We start from the raw sequence: 25,842 nt of genomic DNA, 5'->3' as shown, positions 1-25,842 counted from the left end.
AATTGTTTTCCTATGTTATTCTATGACATTCCCGTTAGTTTGACAGAATATTGACACATCACAACAAAACATATGATAGTGATCAAATTGTAAGAACCAAGAACGATAAGTTCTGCAAACCCTCAATAATGGGCAAAAAAGTTTGAAAAATATAAACTTTGTAAATACAAAGTTCTCAAACAATTATTGTATTCAATCCTTGTCTTTGTTTATCAAGAATGTTGTGAAATACTATAAAGATGACGTCTAATAGATCCTGGGAAAATGTTTTACAAAATACTTCAACCCTAAGACAGGGTGGTAGAAATGGGTTGCCTTCTCAAACAAATGCAAGATCAATACCCCAATTACCCCCACGGCCGGTCAACCAATATAGGCCAGCTAGTATAATGCCTTATTCTGGTGAGAGGTTCTAAAGGTCAACTTTTTATTGATGACATTTATCGGAATTTTATGATTGTGAAAAGTGATAGTGTTAAAATTTGTTACCTCTGCTTTAAAATCATTTTAATGATGAATAACGCTAATTTTTTTGTAACTAATCTCAGAGACGGGTCATTTGAGAAGTATCTGTTTTTAAAAAATGAAAACTTCACTTTATTATCAAGAGGGTTGAAAATTGCTTTATTCAAGGTTATGGGGGATCTACATATGGAAGTTATGGTGGATTTGGAAGCTTAAGCAGTTACGGTGGGCCTAGCTCGTATGGGTCATATGGAATGCCTTCGATGTATAACTCTTATGGCAGTTATAATAGTATGGGCATGTATGGTGTCCCTGGTATATATGGTGGTATAAATGATGATGCTGAAAGGCGTTTCATTCAATATGCCGAGGAGAGTTCAAGAAAAACATTCTCTAATGTGGAAAGCATTGTGAGGTAATTGAATAGAGAATATTTAAAATGTAGCTTTGTCTAATCTGAAATGAAAATGTCTGATTTTCAGAGCTTTTGGGAGTATAGCAATGATGTTGGACAATACATTTTTTGCCATGACAAGTTCCTTTAGGGCAGTTCTGAGCGTAGCAGAGAACTTTGGAAGGTTGAGGACAACCTTCAGTCAGATTTGGTATTCTGTAAGTGTTTTCAGATTCCTAAGTTGGCTTTACAGAAAATTTTTGGAAATTTTGGGTCGAAAGCCCAGAAGTTCCACTTCTGCTGCTTGGCATCAGGCGGCCCAAGGATCATCTTGTGGAATTCCTAGAGGTCCTGAAGCTTCATCACAATCTAGCTTGCCTACCATTGCCTTTTTGGGCGTTTTGGCATCTGCACCTTATATTATCAGCAAGTTTTTACCAAAATATGAAGGTAAGGATAAACTTTTCTTAATTTATTTTTTTCAAGTGTCTAGATCATTTGGAAATTATCTTTTTATTTTTCAAGTAGATAAAAACTAATCATTTGATCAAGAAAATGGCTTATTCTTCAATTTTGGAGTCATGACTTTCATTCATAAATCAACCTAACCGATTCAATCCTTCAAAAAAAAATTCATTAAAATTTCAGTTGATTGATGAAAATAACAGCGAAGATTGAGATAAACCTTCGGGTGACTATTCTGGTCCTAACCTAAATGAAATAATTTCAGATAAATCAGATATTTCTAGTTGGAAATCTCCAGGTGTGCCTGCCAAAGCGGCTTTCGACTTTGTAGGAAGCAACTCATCAGAGATGTCGATTTCTACGAACGACGACGTACTTATAGCCCCTTTGTACATTCAAGAATCTATGAAGCTCAGAAATACTGGTTGGGCCTACGCCTTGAGCAATGGCAAGAGCGGCTTGGTACCCCTGAATTACCTCCTGCTGAATAAATCCAACAGAAGACCGGACCCCGTCTCTGTGGCTAGTGGCATTTTGAATCAAGGCGATCCCATCTCGACAAACGTTGAGAACGCCAATTGGTTCCTGGAATCGGAACCTGTTGAATCGGATGATGCTGTGTCCAAACCCAAGGGCAAAACGCATACAAAACGGGTCAGTTTTGGAGAGAATCAAATATTTGAGAATATCGATTTGGATTACCTGAGGAACGAGGGAGATAGTGCAACCAAACAGTTGAAGAGTAGTCTGAAGAACTTGAATCCGAATAATGAAAAAAATAGTGATTGTGATGCTGGTAGTGGGAAAGATGTATAGCATTTATGGGTTTAACTGACGAAATTTTATTTACTGGGTTGTAAGATAAGAAAAAGTGGAACATCTTTTTTTATTATTATTTTGCCTCATAAATCTTGCTGTTATAGAGGCTTATAAATAATCTTCACTATATTGATTTTATACATTTTGATTAGGGTTATCAATATGTCCAACCAGTTGAAGAAGAAAGATCTGAAAATTGAAAATTCAAACGTTGTATTTAAAAAGGATTTCACTTACACTGTTATATTATTTGATGAAGGAAAAATTCTGTTTGAGCTATTAAAAATCCTTAATCTTATTGTGTTGGATGGTGAGAGCGATTATTGGACTTTTTAATATTTTTCTTAAGAGAATTAATGGAAATTGACTGTTGCAGAGGGTTGACCTAAAAACTCGATGCACTTAGGGTAGCTATTATTACTGTGGTTATATGTTACAATACACCTGAACATGTCTTAGCATTTATAATCTTTTTGAATAAACTGAATTGTTGATCATAATATGTATTACTCAAGGTTGAAATAGAAACAAATTCTGCAATTAGATGGCGATAGTTTGGTTTTGAATAACGCAACTAACATGAAAAGATATAAATTAAATTTGAAAATTTCACGAACATTTATTTTCAACAACTAAAAATAAAAATTCTCAGCCTCACTTTCTATGAATTTTAATCACAGAATTTAATACTTTTCTTTAATTTTACATGAATTAATAGAATTTCAAAGATCACCTGAAAAAATACAATAATTTTGCTGATTTAATTCAATTTTTCACCATACCGATTGTATTTTTAATGGAACATTGTCTTTTTCAATTACGACATTAACTGTCATCTGTCAATTACTTCATGAAAAGACAGCAAAGACAAATCTGTGGTTAGGTGACATTTCCAAATAACTAATAAGACAACTACTATTTGTATTACGTAAAGAGAAAATATTTAATTAAAAAATACTACCAAGATGTCTGTAATGCACATGCAAAAACGTTTTGTTAGTAAAGCATGGCAAAAATTCGTGTACAACATGTCTGGATTCAATAAATATGGTTTGTTGAGGGATGATCTGCTCGATGATTCGAGAGCTGATGTGGGGGAAGCCCTCAAAAGATTAGATCCAAAAATCATTGATGAGAGGAATTATCGTTTGATTAGAGCTGCACAATTGTCTCTTCAGAAGAATATTCTGCCCAAAGACCAATGGGCAAAGTACGAAGATGACAAGTTATACCTTACTCCATTAGTTAAACAAGTCCGCAAAGAATGGGAAGAAATGGAAGAATGGAACAAGAAGTACTAAACCAAAATATATTAGGTAGTAATTGTATATAAATTAGAGCTTGGATTAAAGTATTCTATAGCTACTAGTCGATTTATTTTTTCCTACTCCAACAATTTTATAGAGTATTTCAAAATGAATCTTGAGGGGAAACATTTTTAAACTTTGAACTGTTTTTGTCGTGGTGGTTCATTATACAATCTATTGGTATAAGATATTATCTATACATAATGTTTTTAGATCTTTCAGTTCAACCACAACCAAAAAATGTAATTCAAGGTGTTTGAAACTGAAATAGAAACTATAATGAAAATAGCTGCAAACATACAATTATAGAGAATTTATAAAACAGAATATATAACCATAAATTAAGTATACCCTATGGTAAAAACTTAAAATTGCTTTCTCCCTCATACTTCGATGATATAAGTGAAAAATAACTAAGGAATAAAAATAGGTTCGAAAATATGAAAGAAGAGAACTGTTATTCCAAAATAATTAGTGTTGAAATAATACACATTTTGCATAACATCCTAAAATGTTTTCTCCTTTTCTATATTTTATAGCCCTTTTTTAGTTTTTATAATTTTTTTTTGCACCTGAATATAAATACAATCTTCATTGTTTAATGATGAATTTGAAACAAGTTCAATGTTTCAATCAGAAATATTTTCAATTGATTGGAAGTGATCAAAATCTCATATAAGAATATTGGATTTATTTTCTTTTAATAACTTGTAGATGACAAAAACAATACTAAATTTTAGTTTATAAAATTTTCAGTACTTTCTATATTTGTAAGGCCAAGCCCATTCAAATCATCAATAATTTATTTGAAAAACAAATCTTGCCTTGATGTTACAATAATTCAGTTTAGAATTTTTTACACTACTTCAATAAATAACTGTTCAATTTTTTCTTCTGTGTACAGCATAAAATTACCATTAAAACATCATTTAGCATTAAGAGAGTTTAATTTAACAAATATTAACAGGTGTAAAAATAAAAGAAGTTATTCACATGAATATTCATGAAAAAAAAAATAACTTATATACTGGGGCACTTTGATACTATTAGTTTTCGTCCTCCTCAATCTTTGGTGCTAGATAATACCTGATGTGACCCAAATCTGGAATCACATATTCTACAACAAGGGGAACATTATCAGACATGGAAAGTACAACTTGGTTGGTAAGTGGAGTTGCTTTGGTGAAATGGTTCAAATACTGACAAGCAAAAGTGAGAGTAACTGGATTTTGCAGATCTATCGTTACAGATTCTTCTTCTTTTTCGAAATTGTTGGTCTGGGCAATTTTAATATTCGCGCTTCCAATATCTCCATTTGTAGAGAATCGGACTCCTTCTTTAGTGCAAGATATAACCAAAGATTCTCCGAACTGAGAGAGATCCCTACATATTCTGGCAAACTCAGCAGAAGGCATCTTGATAACGCAGGAAAAGTCTGTTTCTGGAATGCCTAAATGTTCTTGATCCAGGTTCATAAGTTTCATCTCGTAATCTGAAATTTTTTCTTGCTTCTTAGATTCGAACATGAAGGTAACTGTATCTGCATCATCTTGAGCCTTGATAGTGACTGTATCGTCATTGTTGGAGCATTTGAAAATCTTCGATAAGCTGTAAACAAAACGAAGTTATAAACCTATCGTCATAAAATTATGTCTCAAAATGTAATAAGACGATGTTTATGTGTAAGAGTTTATTACCTTCCCAAATTCATACCCATGGTAATATTCCTATCGCATCTATATTTGTCAAAACCGTCTGATTTCAACATTAGGGAAACTAGGGACACATGGGAAGTATCCATAGCTTGTAGTTGAATTCCGGAATCTGAACAATCAAAGGAAGCTTCATTAAGAAGCTCCTTAATTGCTTCCATTACCTTTTTGAAAATAGAGCAGCTTACTAGTCTTGCTTCAAACATGTTTAATTTGAGTATTTCTAATTTATTTCAATAAATAAACGTACTATCACTTCTAAAACGACCGAAGCTACTGAAACGAACGTTTACTTCTGAAATGTTAAATTCTTGTTTCTTATTGGATATGTTTTTAATTCGCGAGGGAAATCTTCGCGGGAATTAGATTGATTAAACCACTAACCTATTATGTCGATTTGATCTACTGTAGTTAATTAATAAAATTGATAATTTTGAATCAAACCTCCTTTGGGGAATGAAATATTCATTCATGAAGTAACTAAATGGAAACCTATTGTATCCATAAATTTTTAATTACTTTTATTCGATACAGAATTATTTAAAAAACAACTTGTTTTTTCATACCACGGACACCACGTGACATTCTATTGTGTATTCTGTGTCGATATCTGTCAAAGGTTGAAAAAATTTTCGTAATATCATCATCAAGTTCGCGTCACTTATACATTATTAATCTTCATTTCCATTTAAAAATTGAAAACAAAGGAAATTTTGAAAATTGAACGATGGCTAGTCTTTGGTATGAGGGTGAAATAATAAAAGCTATTGATAAAACGAAGAGACAAAAGGCTGTTTTTATTGTTTATGTAGCAGGTAAGGAGAAAAAATAACACGTAATTTCAAAATAATCTTGAAATGATTTTAGGTACAAATGAGTTATCGGCTCATTATGAACAGATATTTAATAATGAAGAGGTATTAAAAATATTGAAGACAGATCAGTTTGTTGCCATCAAAGTGGAGGAAAATTCTGTTACCCATAAACAGTTTAGTGCTTTATGTATCCTTTTAAATATTTAGGTTCACGTGTTGATAGATATTTTACATATTTTTAAATTTTTTTTCCTTAACATACATCATAGATCCACAGGAATCCATTCCTTCTGTTTTCTTTATTACTAAAGATGGGAAAACCATAACAAGTATTTCAAAAAATATAGATGTAGAGGAATTCATTAGGACCATAAGTGATGTAGTTGAAAAGAATGTGTTGATTACAAAAGCACGTAAGTGTTCTAGTTGCATTTAAAGTGATATCTAAAAAGTGATTTTTTATCTATTTTTTAAGTTGCTGCAAAAATTCTTCTTGATAAAGAAAAGAAAACTGAGGAAAGTAATAAGAACTCTAATTCCCCAACTACAAGTACTGCAAATGTAAATGCAGAACCTAAACCTTCTTCTGCAACTGTGAAAGCAGATTCTGAACCTCCTATTGCATCTGTTAAGGTAGATTCTGAACCTTCTATTGCTAATATGAAGGCGGACTCTGAACCTTCTATTGCAACTGTGAAGGCAGATCCTGAACCTTCTATTGCAACTGTGAAGGCGGATTCTGAACCTTCTATTGCAAGTGGGAAGGCAGATCCTGAACCTTCTATCGTAACTGCTAAGACAGATTCTGAACCTTATGTTGCAACTGTGAAGGTAGATACTAAATCTTCTTCTGCAACTGTGGAAGCAAATTCTGAACCTTCTTCGTCATCTAAGGAGCTAAGTCCCGAAGAAAAGGTTCAACACGCCAAAGAACTGATAGAACAGAGGAAGGAGTTGAAGAGAAAGGAAGAGGAAGAGGTAGATATTCTCATGAATGAAAATTGGAAATCTTGATTATGCATATTTCAGGCTGTAAGACTGAAGGAGTTAGAACGCCGCAAGACTGGACAAAATGTGCAACAGATGAAGAGATGGCAACAGGACGAAGAACTCAAGCAGTTGAAGGAAGAGAGAGACAGGGAAAAGAGGGAAAACCAAGCTGCAAGAGATCGAGTATTGGCCCAGATAGCTCAGGATAAGGCTGAAAGAGCTGCGAGATTCTCTAAGCAGGGGTCGGCTAGTGCACCATCCATACCACAAGCGACTGCTCAAGCAAGTCGTGTGACACCTAGGGGCAACTCGACAAGACTGCAGTTTAGGCTACCAGAAGGAAATCTACACACACATGAATTTGAGGTAAGTACTAAGGTGTTCTTTTGAGAATAAGAAATAATTTATAATACAGGGTGATTCACCGGGATGGCCTATTAGACGTTTATGGAAAACTAATCATAATTTTGAGCTGAAAATTTGCATATTGGGGTTTGAGACAATGATCTTTCTCCCTAAAATATTTTCAGATCTCTACAACTCCCAGTTATACCGGAAACAGACTTCTACTTCCTTATTTCAAATGGCACACCCGGTATATTATTGCATCATTAGATAGCTTTTTTGATGGTAATTTTGGCAATATGCCATACCTTGGGAAAAACTCAACGGTTCATGAGTTATTGGGATTCTTATGAAAAAAATGGTGGTAATGAGGACTCGCATTTTTTTTAATATTACCGCAGAAAGAGGTTTATCCAAAAATTTTTTTTTTCTTTTCGATTCCGCAAATACTCTGTATTATAAGAATGTTTGCGGAAACGACTGAAATGATAAAAAATATAGGTTCTAATTTGAAAATCTTGAGTTTTGATGAATTTGAGTTGTCCAAGTTCATTATCCTCTTATAAACACCCTGTACATTTTTGGTCCAAGCCGAAAACAGTTTTATAATACTACGTATTTGCGGAATCGAAAAAGAAAAAAAAATTTCTTGAAAAAAGCTCTTTCTGCGGTAAAAAATATGTGAGTCCTCATCGCCACCTTTTTTTTCATAAGAATCCCAATAACTCATGAACCGTTGAATTTTTACTCAAGGTATGGTATATTGCCGAAATTGTCATAAAAAAAGCTATCTAATGATGCAATAATATACTGGGTGTGCCATTTGAAATAAGGAAGTAGTAGTCTGTTTCCGGTATAACCGGAAGTTTTAGAGATCTGAAAACATTTTAGGGAGAAAGATCATTGTCTCAAACCCCAATATGAAAGTTTTCAGCTCAAAATTATGATTAGTTTTCCATAAACGTCTAATAGGCCATCCCGGTGAATCACCCTGTATATAAAGGGTTTTCCAATAGGAACAAAACAATTTGTAAAAATGATTTTAATGGCAACACTGTGTGTCATTTTTTGACATTTATTATGTCGTTTGTGTTAAATAGGTTATGCCTACACTCTTCAACAATAAGGTTTAGAAATTGTTAAATGAATGAGTGTAAGAATGAGCCTTCTGAGCGAGTATTATTCATTATTTTCTCTAACTCACTGAATTATAATTTCTAATTCTAACACTCGTTTATTCAAAAAATTGACGATATTCTCTTTCCAGATATCAGATTCCCTACAAAGGGTGCATCAGTACATCCAGAACGAGATGACCCTGCCCTTCACAAATTACACCATTTCCACCACTTTCCCTCGCAGGGAGTTCAACGAAAGCGACAACAGCCAGACGCTGATGGATTTGGGACTTGTACCCAACGCCGTTATACTGATCTTGCCCCAAGGCCAGGGCGGTGCGTCCACCAGCACAAGCGGCTTACTGAGCAGTATGTTCTGGTGGATATTGAGTCCGTTACTCAGCATCTACGACTTCATGGTTGGTTTCATATTTGGAGCACCGTCTATTAGAAGGGACGAACCTGCCACTAGCGTCAAGAGGTCGGCTTCAGAGGCGGAGGTTTCGAACAGGTAATTTGTTTATACGGGGCGAAGGGCCAGGTTTCAGCAAGCATGTTATATGAGTGGATGATTGGCTCATTTTTGGTTCATTATTTTCGATAATGCGAGCTTTGGAATCGTTTCATGACAGAAAATGTTGAATTTCCCCTAAAGTTTTCACGTTTCACAATGTGTAGAATCAAAAAATCTAATAAGAAAATCTGTCCGAGTGTTGTAACGGGTGTTTTTTTTCGAGGTATATAACTTTAAGTTGGCATTACTGTTCAAGATGGCGACCGATTTAACAGCTGTCAAGTGATTTATTTTCAGTTTGGTTTGGCAATTCATCATGAATAGACTCACGCCTGAACAACGCTTGCAAATAGTGCAATTTCATTTCGAAAATAATGGTTCTGTGCGGAATACGTATTGCGCACTACGTCCATTTTATTTTGTTTAGCGATGAAGCGCACTTTTGGTTGAATGGCTACGTCAACAAACAAAACTGCCGCATTTGGAGTGAAGCTAATCCTCAAGTGTATGTCGAAACACCGTTACATCCAGAAAAACTGACTGTTTGGTGCTCTTTATGGGCTGGTGGAATCATTGGTTCGTATTTCTTCAAAAACGATGATGGACAGAACGTTACAGTCAATGGTGATCGCTATAGAGCCATGATTGCTAACTTTTTCATTCCTGAATTGAACAACCATGATGTCCAGGAGCTGTGGTTCCAACAAGACGGCGTAACATGTCACACAGCTCGTGCCACAATCGATTTATTGATGACACGTTTGGTGACCGCCTAATTTCACCTTTTGGACCTGTGAATTGGCCTCCAAGATCTTGTGATTTAACATCATTAGACTACTTTCTGTGGGGCTATGTAATGTCGTTGGTCTATGCGGATAAGCCACAAACCCTTGACCAATCGACAGTCAACTGAGTGGACTGCACACAATGAACAGAATCCAAAGCGAGGAAAAACACAGCAGTCAGCTGGCAAGGTTATGAATCAGTATTCTGGGATGCGCAAGGTATAATATTCAATGATTACCTCCAAAAAAAGCCAGACGATCAAGAGCGATTATTTAATAGCGTTATTGGATCGTTTAAAGGATGAAATCGTCAAAAAAAGGCCCCATTTGAAGAAAAAAGAGGTGCTGTTTCATCAAGACAATGCGCCGTGTCATAAATCAATGAAAACAATGGCAAAATTGCATGAATTGGGCTTCGAATTGCCTAACTGAGGCCTATTTTCAAGCGAAAGACAAATTGTAATACAAAAATGGTATCGAAAAGTTGGAAGATCGTTATAATCGCCTTATCGCCCTCTAAGGCAACTATGTTGAATAATAAAATTGAATATTGACAAAAAACTTATGTTAGTGACTGTTATGTTTAATAGTAAAGAAAATATTAAATAAAACCTGGCACCTGGACGGGGTTTTCCAAATAATATCTGGGAGATTTTTTATTTTTAATTTTAAAAACGTTTTTCTTGATATTTTCTAATTTTATTAAAAAAAATGTTACTGTAGGAATCAACCTAAGAGGCAAGCAAACAATTCCACAGAAATCAAGAAGCAGGGTAATATCCATCGTTTGAAGGAAAGACCAGATACTGACGACGAGAATAATACGTGGAATGGCAATTCTACACAACAAATGTAACGGAAATATTAATGTATTTTAAAAAAAAAGAATGACTGGATTGGCAGAGGGTATATAAAAATAGTCCTGAGAAAATTCAATTTTATATAATATGGTATACTATATAAGTTGAATATTAAATTACGTGTTTTTACCTATTGGGTGATTTATATTATTCTTTGTTCCACAGTTATATTTTAATGGCAATATCACAAACCTGTGTTTTTTTTTGTTGAATATATGTATGTTGAACAAATTTCTTTTTATTCACACCTCTCACATTTTAGGTTTATTTTTTGCCAATAATTCTACTATATGGAAATGGAGCATCTTGGCCTCTTTTGAATGCGCTGTACCACTCAAACTCACTTATTTTTGGTGTTATGTCAAATTTTCAGCATTTTAAGAGAACAAACTTATAGTGAGAATTCATAATTTGACACAGATTCTTCGTTTCATATTTTTGACTAAAATAAAATCGTAAAACACATCTGAATGATCTATTTGGTCGTTTGATAGATTTTAATTGGCTCAATTCCCAGTAATATGAAAAAAATCCGCCACAAAGCAATTTTTAGCAACTTGGCGTCACCAGAAGTATAAACAATTGCTTTGATTTCACCATCTTTTTTGTGTGAACATTATTGCGATGAAAGTACTTATCTTATTATTTCATTGTAAAGATGATCTTGATCTTATCATTCTTATTAGAGTGATCTCTTTGAAGGTTAGAATTCGATGTTATTTGAAATATTCCTTATTTTCCAATAACCTTTTTGAAGGAAGAATGCATCTGCTCAGACTCTCAATATAACTAGCATATTTTATTATAGAAAATGTCCAAATTTCCAACAAGATAATAAACGCTAAGGAACATAAGTGTAAATTGCAAAAACGTTTTTACTTCAAATTGACGTCATCATAAGTTCGCCCAATCTTGTTCGTTTCTAATCACATGATAATAGGTTTGGTTTTTAGAGCTTTTTCACACTTCTATGTTTTCTTGTTAGCTTATCGTTGAAGATGTTAATAAATAGGAAAATGTTTTTTTTACTATCGAATAACCTATTTCCAACCCAAGTCAAATTAAATTACTCAAATCAACTCAAAATATTTATTTTTTGTTACAATTCAGTTGGGTAGGTAATTTTTTATTACAGTCTCTATTTTTTTACAAATTTATGTTACTGATAACAAAATTATCAATCAATTTCCTAAATCAATGAATTAGCTAAAAAACAATTCTTTATTACACTTTTATATAGCCCATAGTTTGATTTAATACTTTTATGCTTAATGAATTTGCAACTGTATAATTTACAGACACCTTAGACTATTCTCTTTAAGTATAAAATGACCTCACATCTAGTGAGATTTTATTACCAACCAAAAACTTTTTGTTACTGCTTGATACATTCTCAATTCTGGAGATATTTGCTATTCTTTATGTTGCCGATGTGTCATTCTAATTGTGAATCAAATTTGATGTTTTCATTTCATTCTTTCAAAATTGGTTTAGGTTGTTAACTCGACTAATATAAAAGTAAGTAATGCCATACAAATTTTTGGAAATCAAACAGAGAATCAATAAATTTGAGAATATTTTGATAACTAATTGTTGATTCTGATTTTATGGTGAAATATGGAAAGAAACGATACTGAAATTCCTAAAGAGAACAGCCCATATACCACAGTTTCTTAGGCTTCATTCGAATCTCAGAATTTACCCGTATTCAGGAAAAGTTATAGGTGTGCTAAAGAAAACAACAATTCTAAATTTATGAGGCTGCATAATTACCATCTAACTCGTACATTTCATATGCAAAAGTTTCCCTTTGATAAGGATCATATTCCAAACCTATATATTCTATTTCAAGTGAAAATGGTCCATTCACTTTGTCGCCTAATGTAATTGAAAAACTAGATATTCTATCAGTTGATAATGCAAACTGCTTATCTTGAATACGTCCTTTTGAAGAATAGAAGAATTTAGAAAATGGTATCTAAAATGGAAAAATTTTTAACCAGCTTTAAACGAATTAGGTAATCGAACTTACCCTAACTATTTGCCAATAAGGTCCTCCCCTTGTATATAAAGGATAGTGATAGGTATCATTCCAAGTTATGTCGAAGTATCCTTTATTTCCTATATTTATAAAGTATGACCTTCCATCACCCCTTACTTTCATATTCAATACATTATAATACGTCCAATCTAAATATTTCATTCTTTTGAAGGACTTCTGCAATTGCAATGAAGCAGTTGTTTGGGTAAATAGTATTGTTTAGATTTACTCACTCTAAATGGTTTTGTTCTCATGTTACAATATCCTGCTCGGGAAATTTTTCCATCTTTAGGTACTGTTTTATTCAATTCGCCTGAGAATAAACCTTTGCCATCTTTAGTGAGCTTTAATTCGCATTTACTAAAACCTTCGTTATGATCGCTGTCTGAAGTGATCACCCAGTTATGCAAATGGCTTTCTTGACCAAATTTCCATACAACGTCTATTTCCCCAGGTCGAACAAACAAAGGCTTATTCAACCAAAAAAAATCATCATATAATTCTTTTTTGAAGAGCGCGACTTCTTTTTTTAATTCTTTAAACCCTTCAGGTATTAATTTCCAAAGAGGAGGAAGTTTTTCTCGATTTTTATAGCCCCCTTTCTCATCTCTTTCCCAAAATTCATATAAACTAGGAGTAACATGGAAATGACGTTTGGTGCTTACTATATATTTAAATGTCCTCAAGCTTTTTTGGGTTAAGGACATTATACTAAACATTCGAAATACGTATTAGTTATTGTATATCTAAAATTAATTTGCAAGAGTATAAACATAACCAACATAAAGTGTGAGGTTATAGAATTCGATCATAGATCTATGATCATAGACTCTTAAAAGCCTTATCACAGAATAGCCTTATTATAGGTCTATGAATTCGAATTATATAGTGACATCTAAGATGAGCAGCTCAAACTAAGCTTTGCTAGTGCCGACCACATTACAGGATTCTACACTTGGTTGGCTATTCCAAAGTTAAGTTCAATAAATTCTTTATAGATGGCTAGCAAGCAAATTCTCTACCAAATTGAATTTTTGGAATTTTTTAATTGAAACTGACATAATTGATGTGCCATAACTTCTGTTTCAGGTCTGATTGCATAGAACTATTAAAAATGAGAATTTATATTTTCGAGACCAGGATCAAAGTTAATTCGAAAATTGAGTTGAAAATTTAACCAGAAAACTCGAAATATCTCGGAATTGAAGCTCAAATACCCTATATAGTCACCATGAAGATTTTATCACGATATTAAAAGTGTTTATGAATAGAAACATTTTCGGCCTTCAAAGAACTGCACTAAACTCTTCCAAAACTTCTAAGTTTGAAATTTAAACGGCCAAAGAATAAATCAGAGCATACCCATTCACAAGCCTCAGATTTCATCCACCAGATGGCAGTACAAACTACCTTGAAAATGTTTCCCCAAAACTGGAATTATCTCGAAATTGGGGCCTTTTAGAAGCAAACTGATTGCAGATTTGTATTAGGCGTAATCAAATGCTCCTTCTATATTTCGGATTAGGCATCGCTTCTCACCAGAAAAATTTCTCTATCCATTTAAAGCTCATTTTTTTACCAAATTCGGAATATCCCAGTTTTTGGGTAAGCTAGGAAGAAACAAGCAACAGGTTCGAATTCAGCATGAAAACATTCTTCAAGATATCAAATTTTGAATGTGATTTGAGAAAAAAAAAATTTTTCGCCAAAATTCCTCCCACAAAAATCGGAATAACTCAGTTTTGGGGGCTTCTAGGGAGGAACTGATTGCAAATACGAATTCAGCATGAAAAATTCTTCATAATATCAAATTTTGAAGTCGATCTGAAACAAAAACTTTTTTTGGCGAAAAAATATCCAAGGCTATAGTCTTGGTTTTTCCGAAAAAATCGACCGATAAAATTCGAACATTTTATGATTGTTATAGATAGTTTCGAGATCGTAGATTCCGAATTTGGCATCGATTCTTACCAGAAAAATTTTTCTACACCGCAAAAGCACAGTCTACACACAACTGGAATATTTCAGTTTTGGGGTATGCATACCCATTTTACAAGCTTCAGAAATTGGTCACCAGAGGGCAAAGCAAACCGCCTTGAAAATTCCTCTCACAAAATTCAAAATATCTCGGAATTGAAACGTTTTAAAAGCAATTTAATTGCAGAGAAGTAATTGGCGTGGTCAAATGTTACTTCTATGTATTTTCAGGTTGAATTTTTTTTTTTGGAAATGTATCCAAGGTTAAAAAGAAGGGCTTTTCAGTCTAATATCAATAATAATCATTAGATTGTCAAGAGCCAAATAAATACAAAAAGAACATCACAAATAGGTGATTACTGAAAAGTATATTTACTTTATAAAAAATATGAAACTGATTTTCATTTAAAGTTGTAAAATTATGAAAAATATATTTTTTTTTACTACCTTACTAGAAAACTTAATTTTCGACAACTAAAGAAGGGAGGAAAAGTAGCATTTTCCTCCGTGACTGATAAAAATGACTACCTTAAAGGTAATTGAAAAAACTATACACATACCTCAGAAGGAAAATGCTTTTCCTCTCTTGATATCTAAAATTCAATAAATTCTCAAACTGAAATTAAACTTTTGATAGTCAAAAATAGAATAATACAAGAAAGATTTCACAAAATACTAATTGCCGTCTAGAGTGTTCGATACCGCTTAAATTCCAATCAATCAAAATAACAATCAGTTTCATTCAGAATAAAAGAAAAATTCACGATTCTAAAGATGTAAGTACAATGTTTTGATCATATGATTTTGACGTTGCCTCCACTAGCTGTTTCTCTCTCTTTCATATTTGGATTGCAGCGAACTCTTTACAAAAATCGCTTGAGGGCCTGTCCATTTGTAAGGTCTATGATAGAAATTCATAGTCAAATCTATGAAAAAGATTGTTGATTTAATTTCAAATAATATCTTGTATTTAAATAAATTCATGCTATATATTCTCTACTGTTCATATTGTTGAATCAAATTCCAAAAATTTTAAAAGAAAAGGAATTCATATCTCTATGTTCCATTGCGAATTGGCGCGAATAGACTAATTTGTATAGCTCATTAATTTATAACCAATTGTTTACCTTTATTTCAAGTTTTTTTAATAATTTTATTTTAACTTAATGATTGATAATGTATAAACAAAAATCTAACATTATGAAGTGGAATGGTAAAGCAGTGCAGTGTTATTATGATATTCCTTCACAAGGAGAAAAGAGAAAATATTTTCTGTAAGAAGTAGTAGTTTTGATTATTCATATTTTACATTGATATTATTTCAGCGCATTCATCAAAAATGAAGTCAATTATAATGTTGGCGAATTTGCAATTCTTTCTAATAACAATTATGACCCATTTTCTAAAAAGATTTGTGCCTTGAAATGTTTATTTGAAGAAGCAAATGATTACAAAGCTGTAGCAGTAGTTTATCCACAAGCTACTGAATTCAGAAATCATTTCCTTTCATTGGGCATTGAGTATGATCATTATAACGAGGTAAAGATATTTTTATTTCCACTATTTTCAAATTGAACTTAATTTTGTTTTTGTAGGTTGTTTTAGGTTCAACAGAAGAGATCATAAACTTGGAAAATATCCTATACAAATGTAGAGTTATTCATGGCTATAAGAATGATACAGTTAAAGAATCTATAGATTCTAGTAATTTGAATAGAGATAAATATTTCTTGTGCAGATATAGGATATCTCTGAGTGACGAATTGGTGCCACTTTTCGATGATACAATTAAAAATGATATTATTATTGAGGAGACAACAGTAAAAAAAGATACACCGCTCAAAACTCCTTCTAGACAAATTATGAGTGCCAGTAGAAGCATAGGTGCAAAAAAAAATTATTTAGAGTCAACTGAAAATAATGAGGAGAATAAAAGTAAAACTCCTCAAGTATCTCAAGTTAGAAGAAACTTGAACAGCTCTTTCAATGATTCCTTATCACAAGATGAAAAGAGTTGTTTAAACTACTCTATTGTTGAACAAGATAATGATAACTTGAAAATAAAATTGAGAGTTTCCAATGGCAAAGTTCTGTCAAAAATTCCTTCAAGCCAGCCAGTAGTTTTAATAGATAATAAGGTAGAATCTACTCCTTCAAAAAAGAAGAATGTCATATACGAGTTAAAAAGTCCTAATTTCAGGACATTGTTGAAAAAATCAGAAATTACTGAACAAAAATACGAGTATAAATCTGCAGAGAAAATTCTCAGTGAAATGGTTGAGGATATGAAGCTAAAAGATAAAACTCCTGTTAAATTGAGTCCAAGAAAACTTCGTAGACTGACAAGACCGCTGTACAATGAAAATTATAGTGATACTGATTCTGATGATTTCTCTTCAAAGAGAAAAGTGGCTAGAAACAGAAGGGCAAAGGATGAGTATTCAAATACACCATCTAGTGTAAGAAGATCAACAAGGGTACGAAAATGTGGCTTAAGTCAAGATTTCGAATATCTTATGGACGTTGGTAGTGAGAAGAACAATAATTCGGCAAGAAAGCAAAAAATGGAAAAAAGTATAGCTGTAAATGATTCAGACGATGAAGTTCCAAAATCAGCTAAAAGAAATAAGAGGAAAATCGATAATCACATAACAGACACACCTTCATCAAAATCCACAAAAGTAGTACAGGAATTAAGTGATTCCAATGTGATTAAAATTGACGAATCCAGTGATTCAGATTTGAATGAAGAAGTAAAGAAACCGATTAACAGAAGAAGGAAGATTAAAAATGGTCTCACAAGCACTCCTTCAAGAAAATCTAGGGAAATAATTGAGATATCAGATTACGATGAGGAAGTGACAAAATCGACAAATAAAAAGGTTAGAGATTATGGTTTCAGTACACCTTCTACAAGATCATTGAAAAATGTTAAAACACCTAGAGGCACACCCAAGACTCCCAAAATGGCTAAAGGGACTCCTTTGAAGTTGATACGAAACGGAACTTTGACACCATCTGTTGATCAGAGGTTAAAAGTTGTGGAAAAATGCGCCACCCCATTGTTGCAAGCGCGAAATACGCTACATGTCTCTTATGTGCCGAAACTGCTTCCTTGTAGGGAGAAAGAGTACATGGATGTTTACAATTTCATTGAGGGAAAACTAAGGGAGAGGTGTGGAGGGTGAGTTGAGTTCTTTTCTGTCAAGATTGAATAAGGTTAGGTTAGGTTATGTAACAGATTATACCTTTTTCTAATTGTTCAGAATGCCTACTTTCTCCGAGCAAATTCGTAATATAGCTTGTTTATAATGTTTGATTTTGTGAAGAAATTTGTTAAAATTCATTATTGCGATTTTTTTCTGTAATATTTTTGAAAATTTTTTAAATCTTTTCAGATGTATGTACATATCCGGAGTTCCAGGTACAGGGAAAACTGCCACTGTAACTACAGCTATAGCAAATATTACGGAATATTGGAAAAGCAAGGGATATGGCAATTTCAATTATGTTTGTATAAACGGCATGAAAGTTACAGAGCCCAGGCAATGTTATGTAGAGGTAAGATTCGTTCTTACATTATTTTTGCTGTTATTTTCTCCTTCAAACATTTAGTCAACCGTATTTTCAGATTCTCAAACAACTTACCGGCAAAAGAGTACCATGGGAACAGGCCTTAACAATGTTGGAGAAGCAATTCACAACTAAATCAGCTAAAAAAGTTGTACCAACTGTTCTTCTGATAGATGAGGTAGATATGTTTTTTCAACCTAACCTAACATAACCTTATTGAATTCCATTGATAATTTCAGCTGGATATTCTTTGTACCAAGCGTCAGGATGTTGTTTATAATTTGTTAGATTGGCCAACAAAAACCAATGCTCAGCTTATAGTAGTTACTATTGCCAACACTATGGATCTTCCCGAAAGGTATTGAAATATCATTTTGATTCATATTAATCTTGAAGTAAATTGATAGATATTGATTGACCATTTGATCTGTCAAATCGTTTTTAGGTTATAAAACATATACATATAACCTTAAATTTGTTGAAAATTGTAATCAAGACAATATTTTTGTTTCAGATTATTAATGAGTAGAGTGACGAGCCGTTTAGGTTTAACCAGATTGACTTTCCAAGCGTACAATCATAAACAATTACAAGAAATTGTTGTTGACCGTTTGGCAGGAAATGAAAGTTTTAGGGCTGATGCTATTCAGTTTGTGGCCAGGTGGGTTTTTAATCTGCTGAAGAAGTTTCTGTTCTTACTGAAGATTGGCTTTCAGGAAAGTGGCTTCAGTTTCTGGAGACGCCAGAAGAGCTCTAGATATCTGCAGACGTTCTGCTGAAATTGCAGAATTGGAGGGGCCCAACACACAAGTCTCGATGCAGCATGTTAATTCTGCTTTGGAGGCCATGATAACACAACCCAAAGTTAAGGCCATTTTGCACTGCAGCACTTTGGAGAAACTTCTTTTGAAAGCTGTTATTGCCGAGGTTGGTGGGATTTTTTCATTTTTTGATACTACGTTGTTTGAAATGTATGCGCTGGAATTTAGTTGTTATAAGAAATTATCAAATTAATTCAGAAAATTATTGATTGCAATTTCTAACCTTAAAATCATTTTTGCGGTTTCAGGTATACCAACATACCAAACCTTACATTTCCCTGTATTTAGAAGAGTATTAACAAATACTTTTTGTGTAGTATCTCTTCTTCCTCTGAAAATCTGTTTCTTTTTAGGTTGAAAGAACTGGATTAGAAGAAACAGTGTTTGAGGATGTGTGTACAACTTTGAACTCGCTTGCAACACTAGAAGGTTTCAAAATGGTCAGTCTCTCTTTAGTATCTTCTGCAGTTTATAGACTGACTTCCTGCCGGTTATTGTTGTCTGATCAGGATAGCGTTGGTCTTGACCAAAGAATTTTATTGAATGTTAGTTCCGATGATGTCTATTATGCATTGAAAAAAGACTGATGTTATAATGCGGTTTTTATATAGATTGAACAATTTCGTATTTTTTAAGAGTATGTGTTAATAATTTATTAATGAAAAAGTGATCTAAGACTAATTAAGATTTGTTAAGTTTTAAAGTCAAAATTTAATTAAGTCAGTAGTTGCGGTTATTTTAAAGTTAATTTTGTTGAACAGCCTGAGTTTAGTGGCTGCGATATTATAAAATAAGTGATCGAAAATTTTATTTTGTCGATTCATGATTACTTATTTATTTACGACTTATTAGTTGAATTTTTATGAGTTTTGTTTGTCTATTATTTTGACTTGAATTCTAGGTTTACTACCTCATGTAATTAATAATTAGCACTGTCTTTATTGGCATTCATGAAATGTGTCTTATACGTATTAAGATAAACTGAATCTTCTCAATTTTGCAATAACATATCATTTTTAATTTTTATTTACACACAAAAACTATTTTTTAGCACTGTTTCCCGTTTTTTATAAAATCTTTGGAATTAAAATAAAAAAAAAACTGAATTTTGAGTTTCGATAATTTTAACCCTTTTAAAAAAAAATTTAGAAAAATGGCAATCTTCATTAAATCATTTGCAGAAATTCCTAATTGCCCATTAAGTTTTTAATAAATTTATTTGATTTGTTTGTCTAAAAGGTAAAAAATGGTGTTGGTTGACCTGCATTTTTTCATTTCAAGGGGAAAATACGAGAATATATTAATAATTATTGGAATATTTTTGTTGGGGTAGCGTCACAACGTTGTAAAAGTAAACATTAAATTGCTTTTTTTCGAATGTGCGATTATGAGTTGAGTTTTTAAATACGAGATTCATTTTGAATAGCTCACTATCTGGGCAGTTGTCATCTTGACATTGACATTTGACAAGTAAAAACTAGGCCATTACTAAAAATGGAACAATACACGCTTCAACAACGCATTGAAATTTTTAAAATTTACTACAAAAATGGTGAAATATTTGCAGTCACAGTTTTCAAAACTAAAGCACTTTTTCGGCCGGCAATAAAACTGGTGGAAAAGTTTGTGTTGCTGGGACAGGTTAGTGATGTGGAAAATCGAAACCGTGGGCGTAGTTCAAGAAGAACTGTATAATTTAAGGCTGTACCCTGTAGTATTGACGAAAACTGGAGTTTGTCGATCTTGGTGATAAATAATTTTTTTTATGGCCGGAATTGGAAGATATTGATGTGAACTACAATTATTTTCATTAAAAGCAGCGAAACAATCGTAATTTTGCGAGACAAGTTGCCTGGCCATATTATTTTTCGAAGAGATGATCACAATTGGTCATCGAGATCTTGTGATTTAACACCTTTAGACTTTTTTCTCTTTGAGTCCAAATGAAGAATAAGGTTTATGCCAATGCTCCACAATCGATTCAATACCTTAAAGATGGAATTCGTGAAGTTATCAAGGACATACAGTCACAAATGTGTGACTTGGTCATGGAAAATTTCAAGAAATTAATATAGTGCTGCAACCCTAGCCGTTTGGTTTCTTTTGGCTGTTATCTTTTTCATCGTTAATAGCATACCTTCCTTTTCACAATGAAATAAACATCCATTGATTTCTCTTGAAATATATCAATATTTTTTTATATCAAAATGAAACCTCTTATTGGAAAACACTGTGAATGTTCCAAAAAAGGAAATATGAGAATTTTTTCATTGGAAATAATGAATCGAAGGAAAATACTGTGGGTATGGTTCGTTTATCACCTTGGTTATTATGGTTAGTAAGTTGGTGGTCCGTACATGTCAAATTCCTCAAAAACCGGTGACTATTTACTCAAACTTCGGTGAGTTATCTGTCACCAGAGCAACCGTACTTTTATTATGGTTAGGTTCGGTAACCACGCCCACTCGACTTGGCAGTTGTCATTTTAATTTTCAGATTATTGTTTATGAATATTTTCCATGACATCTAACACTAAAAAACTTTATTATTTCAATTATGAAACAAATACTATTCAGAGCCATTAAGAACTATTAGTTGTTTACAAATTAAAAGATATCAACCATTTATAACCTCCAAAATTTTGATTGACCATTGACAAGTGTCAAGCGGTCCGTAAATATGAAGCAGGTTACCTCAGACATTGAAAACCACTAGTAACCGCTCTGAAATTCCCGGCGATATACGGACCATAACCTGTATGTTCAGTTTGGTAGTGAAGCAGCCGAAATCTAGGAAAGGAAATAAATAAGTAAGTTTAAAAAGTAGATATAATTAAATAATATCTTACACTGAAATACACCTAGTTCTAGAAATGCAAATAATTGCCAGAACTAGCCTACTAAAACACATTAATAATTTAGTACAACCTCTGAAATATTTAGATTTTACAATACTTTTAAATACAATATCTTCTGTACTGTTGATGTTGAGCGATTCGAATGTACCTTTTTACACTTTTTACATTACCCCAACACGAATTTAAACTAATATCTCAGTTCTTATTCATCGTTAACTAATAAAAACGCAACGGAATGGAACTACACAAAAATCAGATCACTTCATCCAACACATCTTTGGAAATTGAACAAGGTCAAATAAAAGACGCATTCTAAATAAATTATATATAAAAATATAGAACACTATCAAAAATACAAAATCATTTCTGATGTATTGAAAAGTGAATTATTTCGAAAAGGGCGCTTATAAACTATTACTGAACTGTACACGAAGAATTACAGTATGGACAACAGTAAAAAGCTCTAAGGTAGTATACAACATCGTAAATGTCATTTTTCATTGTATCACTCACTAGAAAATTTCTATTACATATCGAAATCCTGAAACCGAAACCATTGTCCATGCATATATTAACACAACCAAAAAATCTCAAAAAAAATACTTCCTTTTATTAGTCAAACGATTTTTAATTTGTCAAATAACATCCATATCTTCTCGAGTCTGCGACGAATTTTGAATCAAAATATTCGAGTTTTCTTAGTCACATTTCACGAACACCCTTTATTTATCTAACGAAAGGGAATCGTTGTCAAATCGATCTATCACTAACAGCGTTTGATGTCTGTATAACCTCAACTGTGGTTCAGGCACATTTCGTTCCACCGAGCCTCGAAGAACTGCCTCATCATGTGACCTGCCTTGCCCACCGGACTGTCGTCTTCGTTGAAAATTTCGCAGTTGTTGAATATCTGCCTGACGTCGGCAGTGAACTCCTCCCTGCTTTTATAGCTGCAAAGAAATCGGATCAAAATGACTGAATTTATTCGAGTAATAATATTCAGGACAAAATACAATGAGACTGTTGATCTGGACAACAAGTAATGATACTATTGATCTGGACAAAAAATAAGGCTGTTGATCTGGACAATAAGTAATGAGACGGTTGATCTGGAGAAAAATAATGAACATTGTTGAGCTGGACAAAAAGCATCGAGACTGTTGATCTGGACAAAAAGCATTGAGACTGTTGATCTGGACAAAAAGCAATGAGACTGTTGATCTGGACGAAAAGCAATGAGACTGTTGATCTGGACAAAAAGCAATGAGACTGTTGATCTGGACAAAAAATAATGAGACTGTTGCTCTGGAGAAAACTAATGAGACTTTTGATATGGACAAAACATAATGAACACTGTTGAGCTGGACAAAAAGCATCGAGACTGTTGATCTGGACAAAAAGCATTGAGACTGTTGATCTGGACAAAAAATAAAGAGACTGTTAATCAGGACGAAAAATAATAAGACTGTTGATCTGTAGAAAACCTAATGAAACTGTTGATCTGGACAAAAAGCAATGAGACTGTTGATCTGGACAAAAAATAATTAGACTGTTGATCTGAAGAAAAACTAATAAGACTTTTGATCTGGACAAAACATAATGAGACTGAATTCCTTTGAAAATTATGGCAATTCATTCGGTTGAAACATTATTCTGAATAGTGATTTATCGATTAATATGTTTGACATTTGAAGATAACTGATCTCAACCCTACTTACTGCATATCTTGTAATCTCTTCTTAATAGTGGACAAATCCATAGGTGTTTTTATAATTTTCCTATAGGTGGGAAACTGCTTCGTATTGACAGGCAACAAGAATGGCCAAGCGTCATCGTGGCACTCCAAATCTTCCAGAATGGCCTTGCATGGCACTAATTCCTTTATGAGTTTCTTGGAAACTCTTTCTTTTTTTGGAGTCTGAGAAGAAGGGGACATAGTGTTGCAGAGGCTAGAATTTGAGATGTCGCTCTGATTACAGTTTGTCGTTGTGGACTGGTCTTCATTTGTCGCTACAGAGCTGTGTGATGGTGCTGGGCTGAAAAATAAAAATTATAACTTAAACTATAAAAAATTCAACCTGGTCTGATTTTTATCCGTAAACAATCTCTAAAATTTATTACCGCAACTGAAACCATTCTGGCTTACCTTGGTGGAGGATGCTCGGAAGTTTCATTCTCTTTCGGAGTTTTATTGTTGTTCTTTTTGACTTTTTTCTGGGGTTTCCGCGAGATACAATTCAGACAGTACCACTTCCCACGTGGTATTTTCGTTATAGGTGGCTGCAGACAGTCTAAATGGTATGCACGTGGACAGAGATCACAAAGGACAAGTTTCGTTCCGCTTATTGCTTGTTTTTTGCCACAAACGATGCAGTTCCTTTCTCCCGTAGCTTTGTTCATACACTCATGACAATACCTGAAAAGATATTGAAAGTTTAAAAAGAAATCTCTAGGAAACAAGATTTGAAAAAAAATTCTACTTTGTGTAGGTAAGGTTAGTAGACATACTATTGAAATAATGTTGATTTGGACAAAAAGTATGATACTATTAAATTGGTGAATAGACATTGAAATTGTTGATCTGGACAAAAAGTATGAGACTCTTGAATCTGGACAATAAGTGGACTGTTGATTCCCTAATGATATTGTTGATCTGGACAGAACATAATGGGATTATTGATCTGGACAAAGGTATTGGGATTGTTGATTAGGACAATAATTGGTTAGTCTGTTGATCTGGGCAAAACCTAATGATATTGTTGATCTGGACAGAACATAATGGGATTATTGATCTGGACAAAGGTAATGAGATAGTTGATATGAACTAAACGCAATGAGACTGTTGATCTGGATAAAATCTGAGATCAAACTTCTAAAAAAAGTCAAACTAGTATTTGGAGATTCCAAAACCGGAAATCTCTAGAAACATGATTTAAACAAATATTTCATTGTTTAGTGAGGCCAACTTGGGTAAGTTGATACCCTATTACAATCTTTCTGCTGAAAGGATTGAATAGGTACATCATTTGAAATACTGGAGAGGTTAAAACTATCGTCAAATATTCTTTATTCTTACCAGTCTCCTTCGGGAATGTTCTCCATCATAGGTTTGAAACAATAAGTGTGATAACCTCTATCACAACCGTCGCACAGCAAAAGTTTGTCCTCATTGTCTCCGCTATGACAGAATTGGCAGTTCTGCAATATAACAAATATGATATACGTTATTTTAAATTCAATCTATGAGTGTGACGATGTATAAAATTGAGACAATCAGGTGAAATTCAACAAATGAGTGATAATGATCTGATAAATGGCATATCTGAAACAAATACACATATAGCAAATGAAATAAATTAAATGAATTAATGGAAAGAAATGAAATTTAGTTAATGTTATATTTTTGTAATATTCGATTTAGTTGAAGAATATAGGCAACAAAGGGTTTGTGCAAAGCATTCCACAAATTAGTGCCATAATAGTTCAATGATAACAATCCCTTATTAAAGTCTTTGGTGATCGGCAAGTGATCTAAAATTAGTTGTATCAAATGAAAAGTAAATTATTTCAGCAAAAAGAATTTAATAAGGATTATCCAAGAACGTTATCAGATTAGTCTGAATATTTTAACAGCATATCTTTTAAATGAGTAAAATACTTTTGGAGTAGCACATACTGAGTAATACATCGTACAGGTTTTTTTGGTTGAAATATGGTTTAGAAAGTTCACTTCACTATATAATGGCTCTGTTCCTTTTCAATAACAGGCCAATTGAAAAGTCTCCGGTCTACCATAGTAAAACACATTTTTTTTTTTGGCAAAATTCGATTTTATTATTCAAGAGTTGCCTTCGAGGGCGATACAGCGATTATAGCAATCATCCAACTTTTCGATACCATTTTTGTAGTACGGTTGTCTTTCACTTCAGAACAGGCCTCAATTTCGGCGATTAATTCTTCAATGGCGCTAAATTTATTTCCAGC

At 33.1% G+C, this 25,842-nt stretch overlaps 7 protein-coding genes across 11 annotated transcripts in view; 4 read left to right on the top strand and 3 right to left on the bottom strand.

Moving 5' to 3' along the window:
* The first annotated feature begins 41 nt into the window (after positions 1-41).
* On the top strand, positions 42-2,643 carry LOC123688667 (probable peroxisomal membrane protein PEX13). The gene is made up of 4 exons (XM_045627290.1): positions 42-402; positions 634-880; positions 948-1,309; positions 1,590-2,643. Exons 1-4 carry the CDS (start codon positions 240-242, stop codon positions 2,138-2,140), a joined length of 1,323 nt encoding a protein of 440 aa, XP_045483246.1. The 5' UTR covers positions 42-239; the 3' UTR covers positions 2,141-2,643.
* A 355-nt stretch (positions 2,644-2,998) lies between these two features.
* LOC123688666 (cytochrome b-c1 complex subunit 7-like) lies at positions 2,999-3,508 on the top strand. Its single transcript, XM_045627289.1, has one exon. The coding sequence runs from the start codon at positions 3,109-3,111 to the stop codon at positions 3,442-3,444; it is 336 nt and encodes a 111-aa protein (XP_045483245.1). The 5' UTR covers positions 2,999-3,108; the 3' UTR covers positions 3,445-3,508.
* An 870-nt stretch (positions 3,509-4,378) lies between these two features.
* LOC123688665 (proliferating cell nuclear antigen) lies at positions 4,379-5,538 on the bottom strand. The gene is made up of 2 exons (XM_045627288.1): positions 5,148-5,538; positions 4,379-5,058 (listed from the first exon to the last, which is right to left on the bottom strand). The coding sequence occupies exons 1-2, from the start codon at positions 5,366-5,368 to the stop codon at positions 4,497-4,499; spliced, it is 783 nt and encodes a 260-aa protein (XP_045483244.1). The 5' UTR covers positions 5,369-5,538; the 3' UTR covers positions 4,379-4,496.
* A 231-nt stretch (positions 5,539-5,769) lies between these two features.
* LOC123688663 (UBX domain-containing protein 4) lies at positions 5,770-10,722 on the top strand. Its single transcript, XM_045627287.1, has 7 exons — positions 5,770-5,977; positions 6,030-6,164; positions 6,247-6,390; positions 6,453-6,955; positions 7,007-7,333; positions 8,580-8,941; positions 10,453-10,722. Exons 1-7 carry the CDS (start codon positions 5,890-5,892, stop codon positions 10,583-10,585), a joined length of 1,692 nt encoding a protein of 563 aa, XP_045483243.1. The 5' UTR covers positions 5,770-5,889; the 3' UTR covers positions 10,586-10,722.
* Positions 10,723-12,336: 1,614 nt separating this feature from the next.
* On the bottom strand, positions 12,337-13,435 carry LOC123688662 (complex I intermediate-associated protein 30, mitochondrial). Its single transcript, XM_045627286.1, has 3 exons — positions 12,864-13,435; positions 12,622-12,807; positions 12,337-12,567 (listed from the first exon to the last, which is right to left on the bottom strand). Exons 1-3 carry the CDS (start codon positions 13,347-13,349, stop codon positions 12,343-12,345), a joined length of 897 nt encoding a protein of 298 aa, XP_045483242.1. The 5' UTR covers positions 13,350-13,435; the 3' UTR covers positions 12,337-12,342.
* Positions 13,436-15,700: 2,265 nt separating this feature from the next.
* On the top strand, positions 15,701-20,107 carry LOC123688661 (origin recognition complex subunit 1). Its single transcript, XM_045627285.1, has 9 exons — positions 15,701-15,881; positions 15,933-16,146; positions 16,203-17,791; positions 18,006-18,168; positions 18,239-18,358; positions 18,420-18,538; positions 18,695-18,841; positions 18,897-19,107; positions 19,355-20,107. Exons 1-9 carry the CDS (start codon positions 15,784-15,786, stop codon positions 19,586-19,588), a joined length of 2,895 nt encoding a protein of 964 aa, XP_045483241.1. The 5' UTR covers positions 15,701-15,783; the 3' UTR covers positions 19,589-20,107.
* A 1,704-nt stretch (positions 20,108-21,811) lies between these two features.
* LOC123688658 (bromodomain adjacent to zinc finger domain protein 2B) overlaps positions 21,812-25,842 on the bottom strand; it is a 35,871-nt gene continuing 31,840 nt past the window's right edge. For all 5 annotated transcript variants that reach the window (XM_045627271.1, XM_045627272.1, XM_045627273.1 and 2 more), the window contains 4 exons: positions 24,935-25,056; positions 24,005-24,274; positions 23,577-23,894; positions 21,812-22,808 (listed from right to left, as the gene is read on the bottom strand). In XM_045627271.1, coding sequence (XP_045483227.1) covers positions 22,652-22,808; positions 23,577-23,894; positions 24,005-24,274; positions 24,935-25,056 — 867 coding nt within the window. In that variant the 3' untranslated portion in view covers positions 21,812-22,651. The remainder of the gene's footprint in view (positions 22,809-23,576; positions 23,895-24,004; positions 24,275-24,934; positions 25,057-25,842) is intronic.

Source organism: Harmonia axyridis, chromosome 1, assembly GCF_914767665.1.
Source record: "Harmonia axyridis chromosome 1, icHarAxyr1.1, whole genome shotgun sequence".
Taxonomy (NCBI): Eukaryota; Metazoa; Arthropoda; class Insecta; order Coleoptera; family Coccinellidae; genus Harmonia; species Harmonia axyridis.
This window is presented reverse-complemented; position numbering and strand designations above follow the sequence as displayed.

What these genes read in the sequence shown, in the direction of transcription:
- LOC123688667 (XM_045627290.1), top strand. Translation starts at nt 240, where the DNA reads ATGACGTCTAATAGATCCTGGGAAAATGTTTTACAAAATACTTCAACC. An exon ending in TAGTATAATGCCTTATTCTG is followed by an intron (nt 403 to 633) that starts GTGAGAGGTTCT and finishes GCTTTATTCAAG; the next exon opens with GTTATGGGGGATCTACATAT. An exon ending in AATGTGGAAAGCATTGTGAG is followed by an intron (nt 881 to 947) that starts GTAATTGAATAG and finishes TCTGATTTTCAG; the next exon opens with AGCTTTTGGGAGTATAGCAA.
- LOC123688666 (XM_045627289.1), top strand. Translation starts at nt 3,109, where the DNA reads ATGTCTGTAATGCACATGCAAAAACGTTTTGTTAGTAAAGCATGGCAA.
- LOC123688665 (XM_045627288.1), bottom strand. Translation starts at nt 5,368, where the DNA reads ATGTTTGAAGCAAGACTAGTAAGCTGCTCTATTTTCAAAAAGGTAATG. An exon ending in ATGGGTATGAATTTGGGAAG is followed by an intron (nt 5,059 to 5,147) that starts GTAATAAACTCT and finishes TTTTGTTTACAG; the next exon opens with CTTATCGAAGATTTTCAAAT.
- LOC123688663 (XM_045627287.1), top strand. Translation starts at nt 5,890, where the DNA reads ATGGCTAGTCTTTGGTATGAGGGTGAAATAATAAAAGCTATTGATAAA. An exon ending in TACACACACATGAATTTGAG is followed by an intron (nt 7,334 to 8,579) that starts GTAAGTACTAAG and finishes TTCTCTTTCCAG; the next exon opens with ATATCAGATTCCCTACAAAG. An exon ending in GAGGCGGAGGTTTCGAACAG is followed by an intron (nt 8,942 to 10,452) that starts GTAATTTGTTTA and finishes ATGTTACTGTAG; the next exon opens with GAATCAACCTAAGAGGCAAG.
- LOC123688662 (XM_045627286.1), bottom strand. Translation starts at nt 13,349, where the DNA reads ATGTTTAGTATAATGTCCTTAACCCAAAAAAGCTTGAGGACATTTAAA. An exon ending in TGAGAACAAAACCATTTAGA is followed by an intron (nt 12,808 to 12,863) that starts GTGAGTAAATCT and finishes TTGCAATTGCAG; the next exon opens with AAGTCCTTCAAAAGAATGAA. An exon ending in CTTATTGGCAAATAGTTAGG is followed by an intron (nt 12,568 to 12,621) that starts GTAAGTTCGATT and finishes TTTCCATTTTAG; the next exon opens with ATACCATTTTCTAAATTCTT.
- LOC123688661 (XM_045627285.1), top strand. Translation starts at nt 15,784, where the DNA reads ATGTATAAACAAAAATCTAACATTATGAAGTGGAATGGTAAAGCAGTG. An exon ending in ACTATGGATCTTCCCGAAAG is followed by an intron (nt 18,539 to 18,694) that starts GTATTGAAATAT and finishes TTTTTGTTTCAG; the next exon opens with ATTATTAATGAGTAGAGTGA. An exon ending in GCTATTCAGTTTGTGGCCAG is followed by an intron (nt 18,842 to 18,896) that starts GTGGGTTTTTAA and finishes ATTGGCTTTCAG; the next exon opens with GAAAGTGGCTTCAGTTTCTG.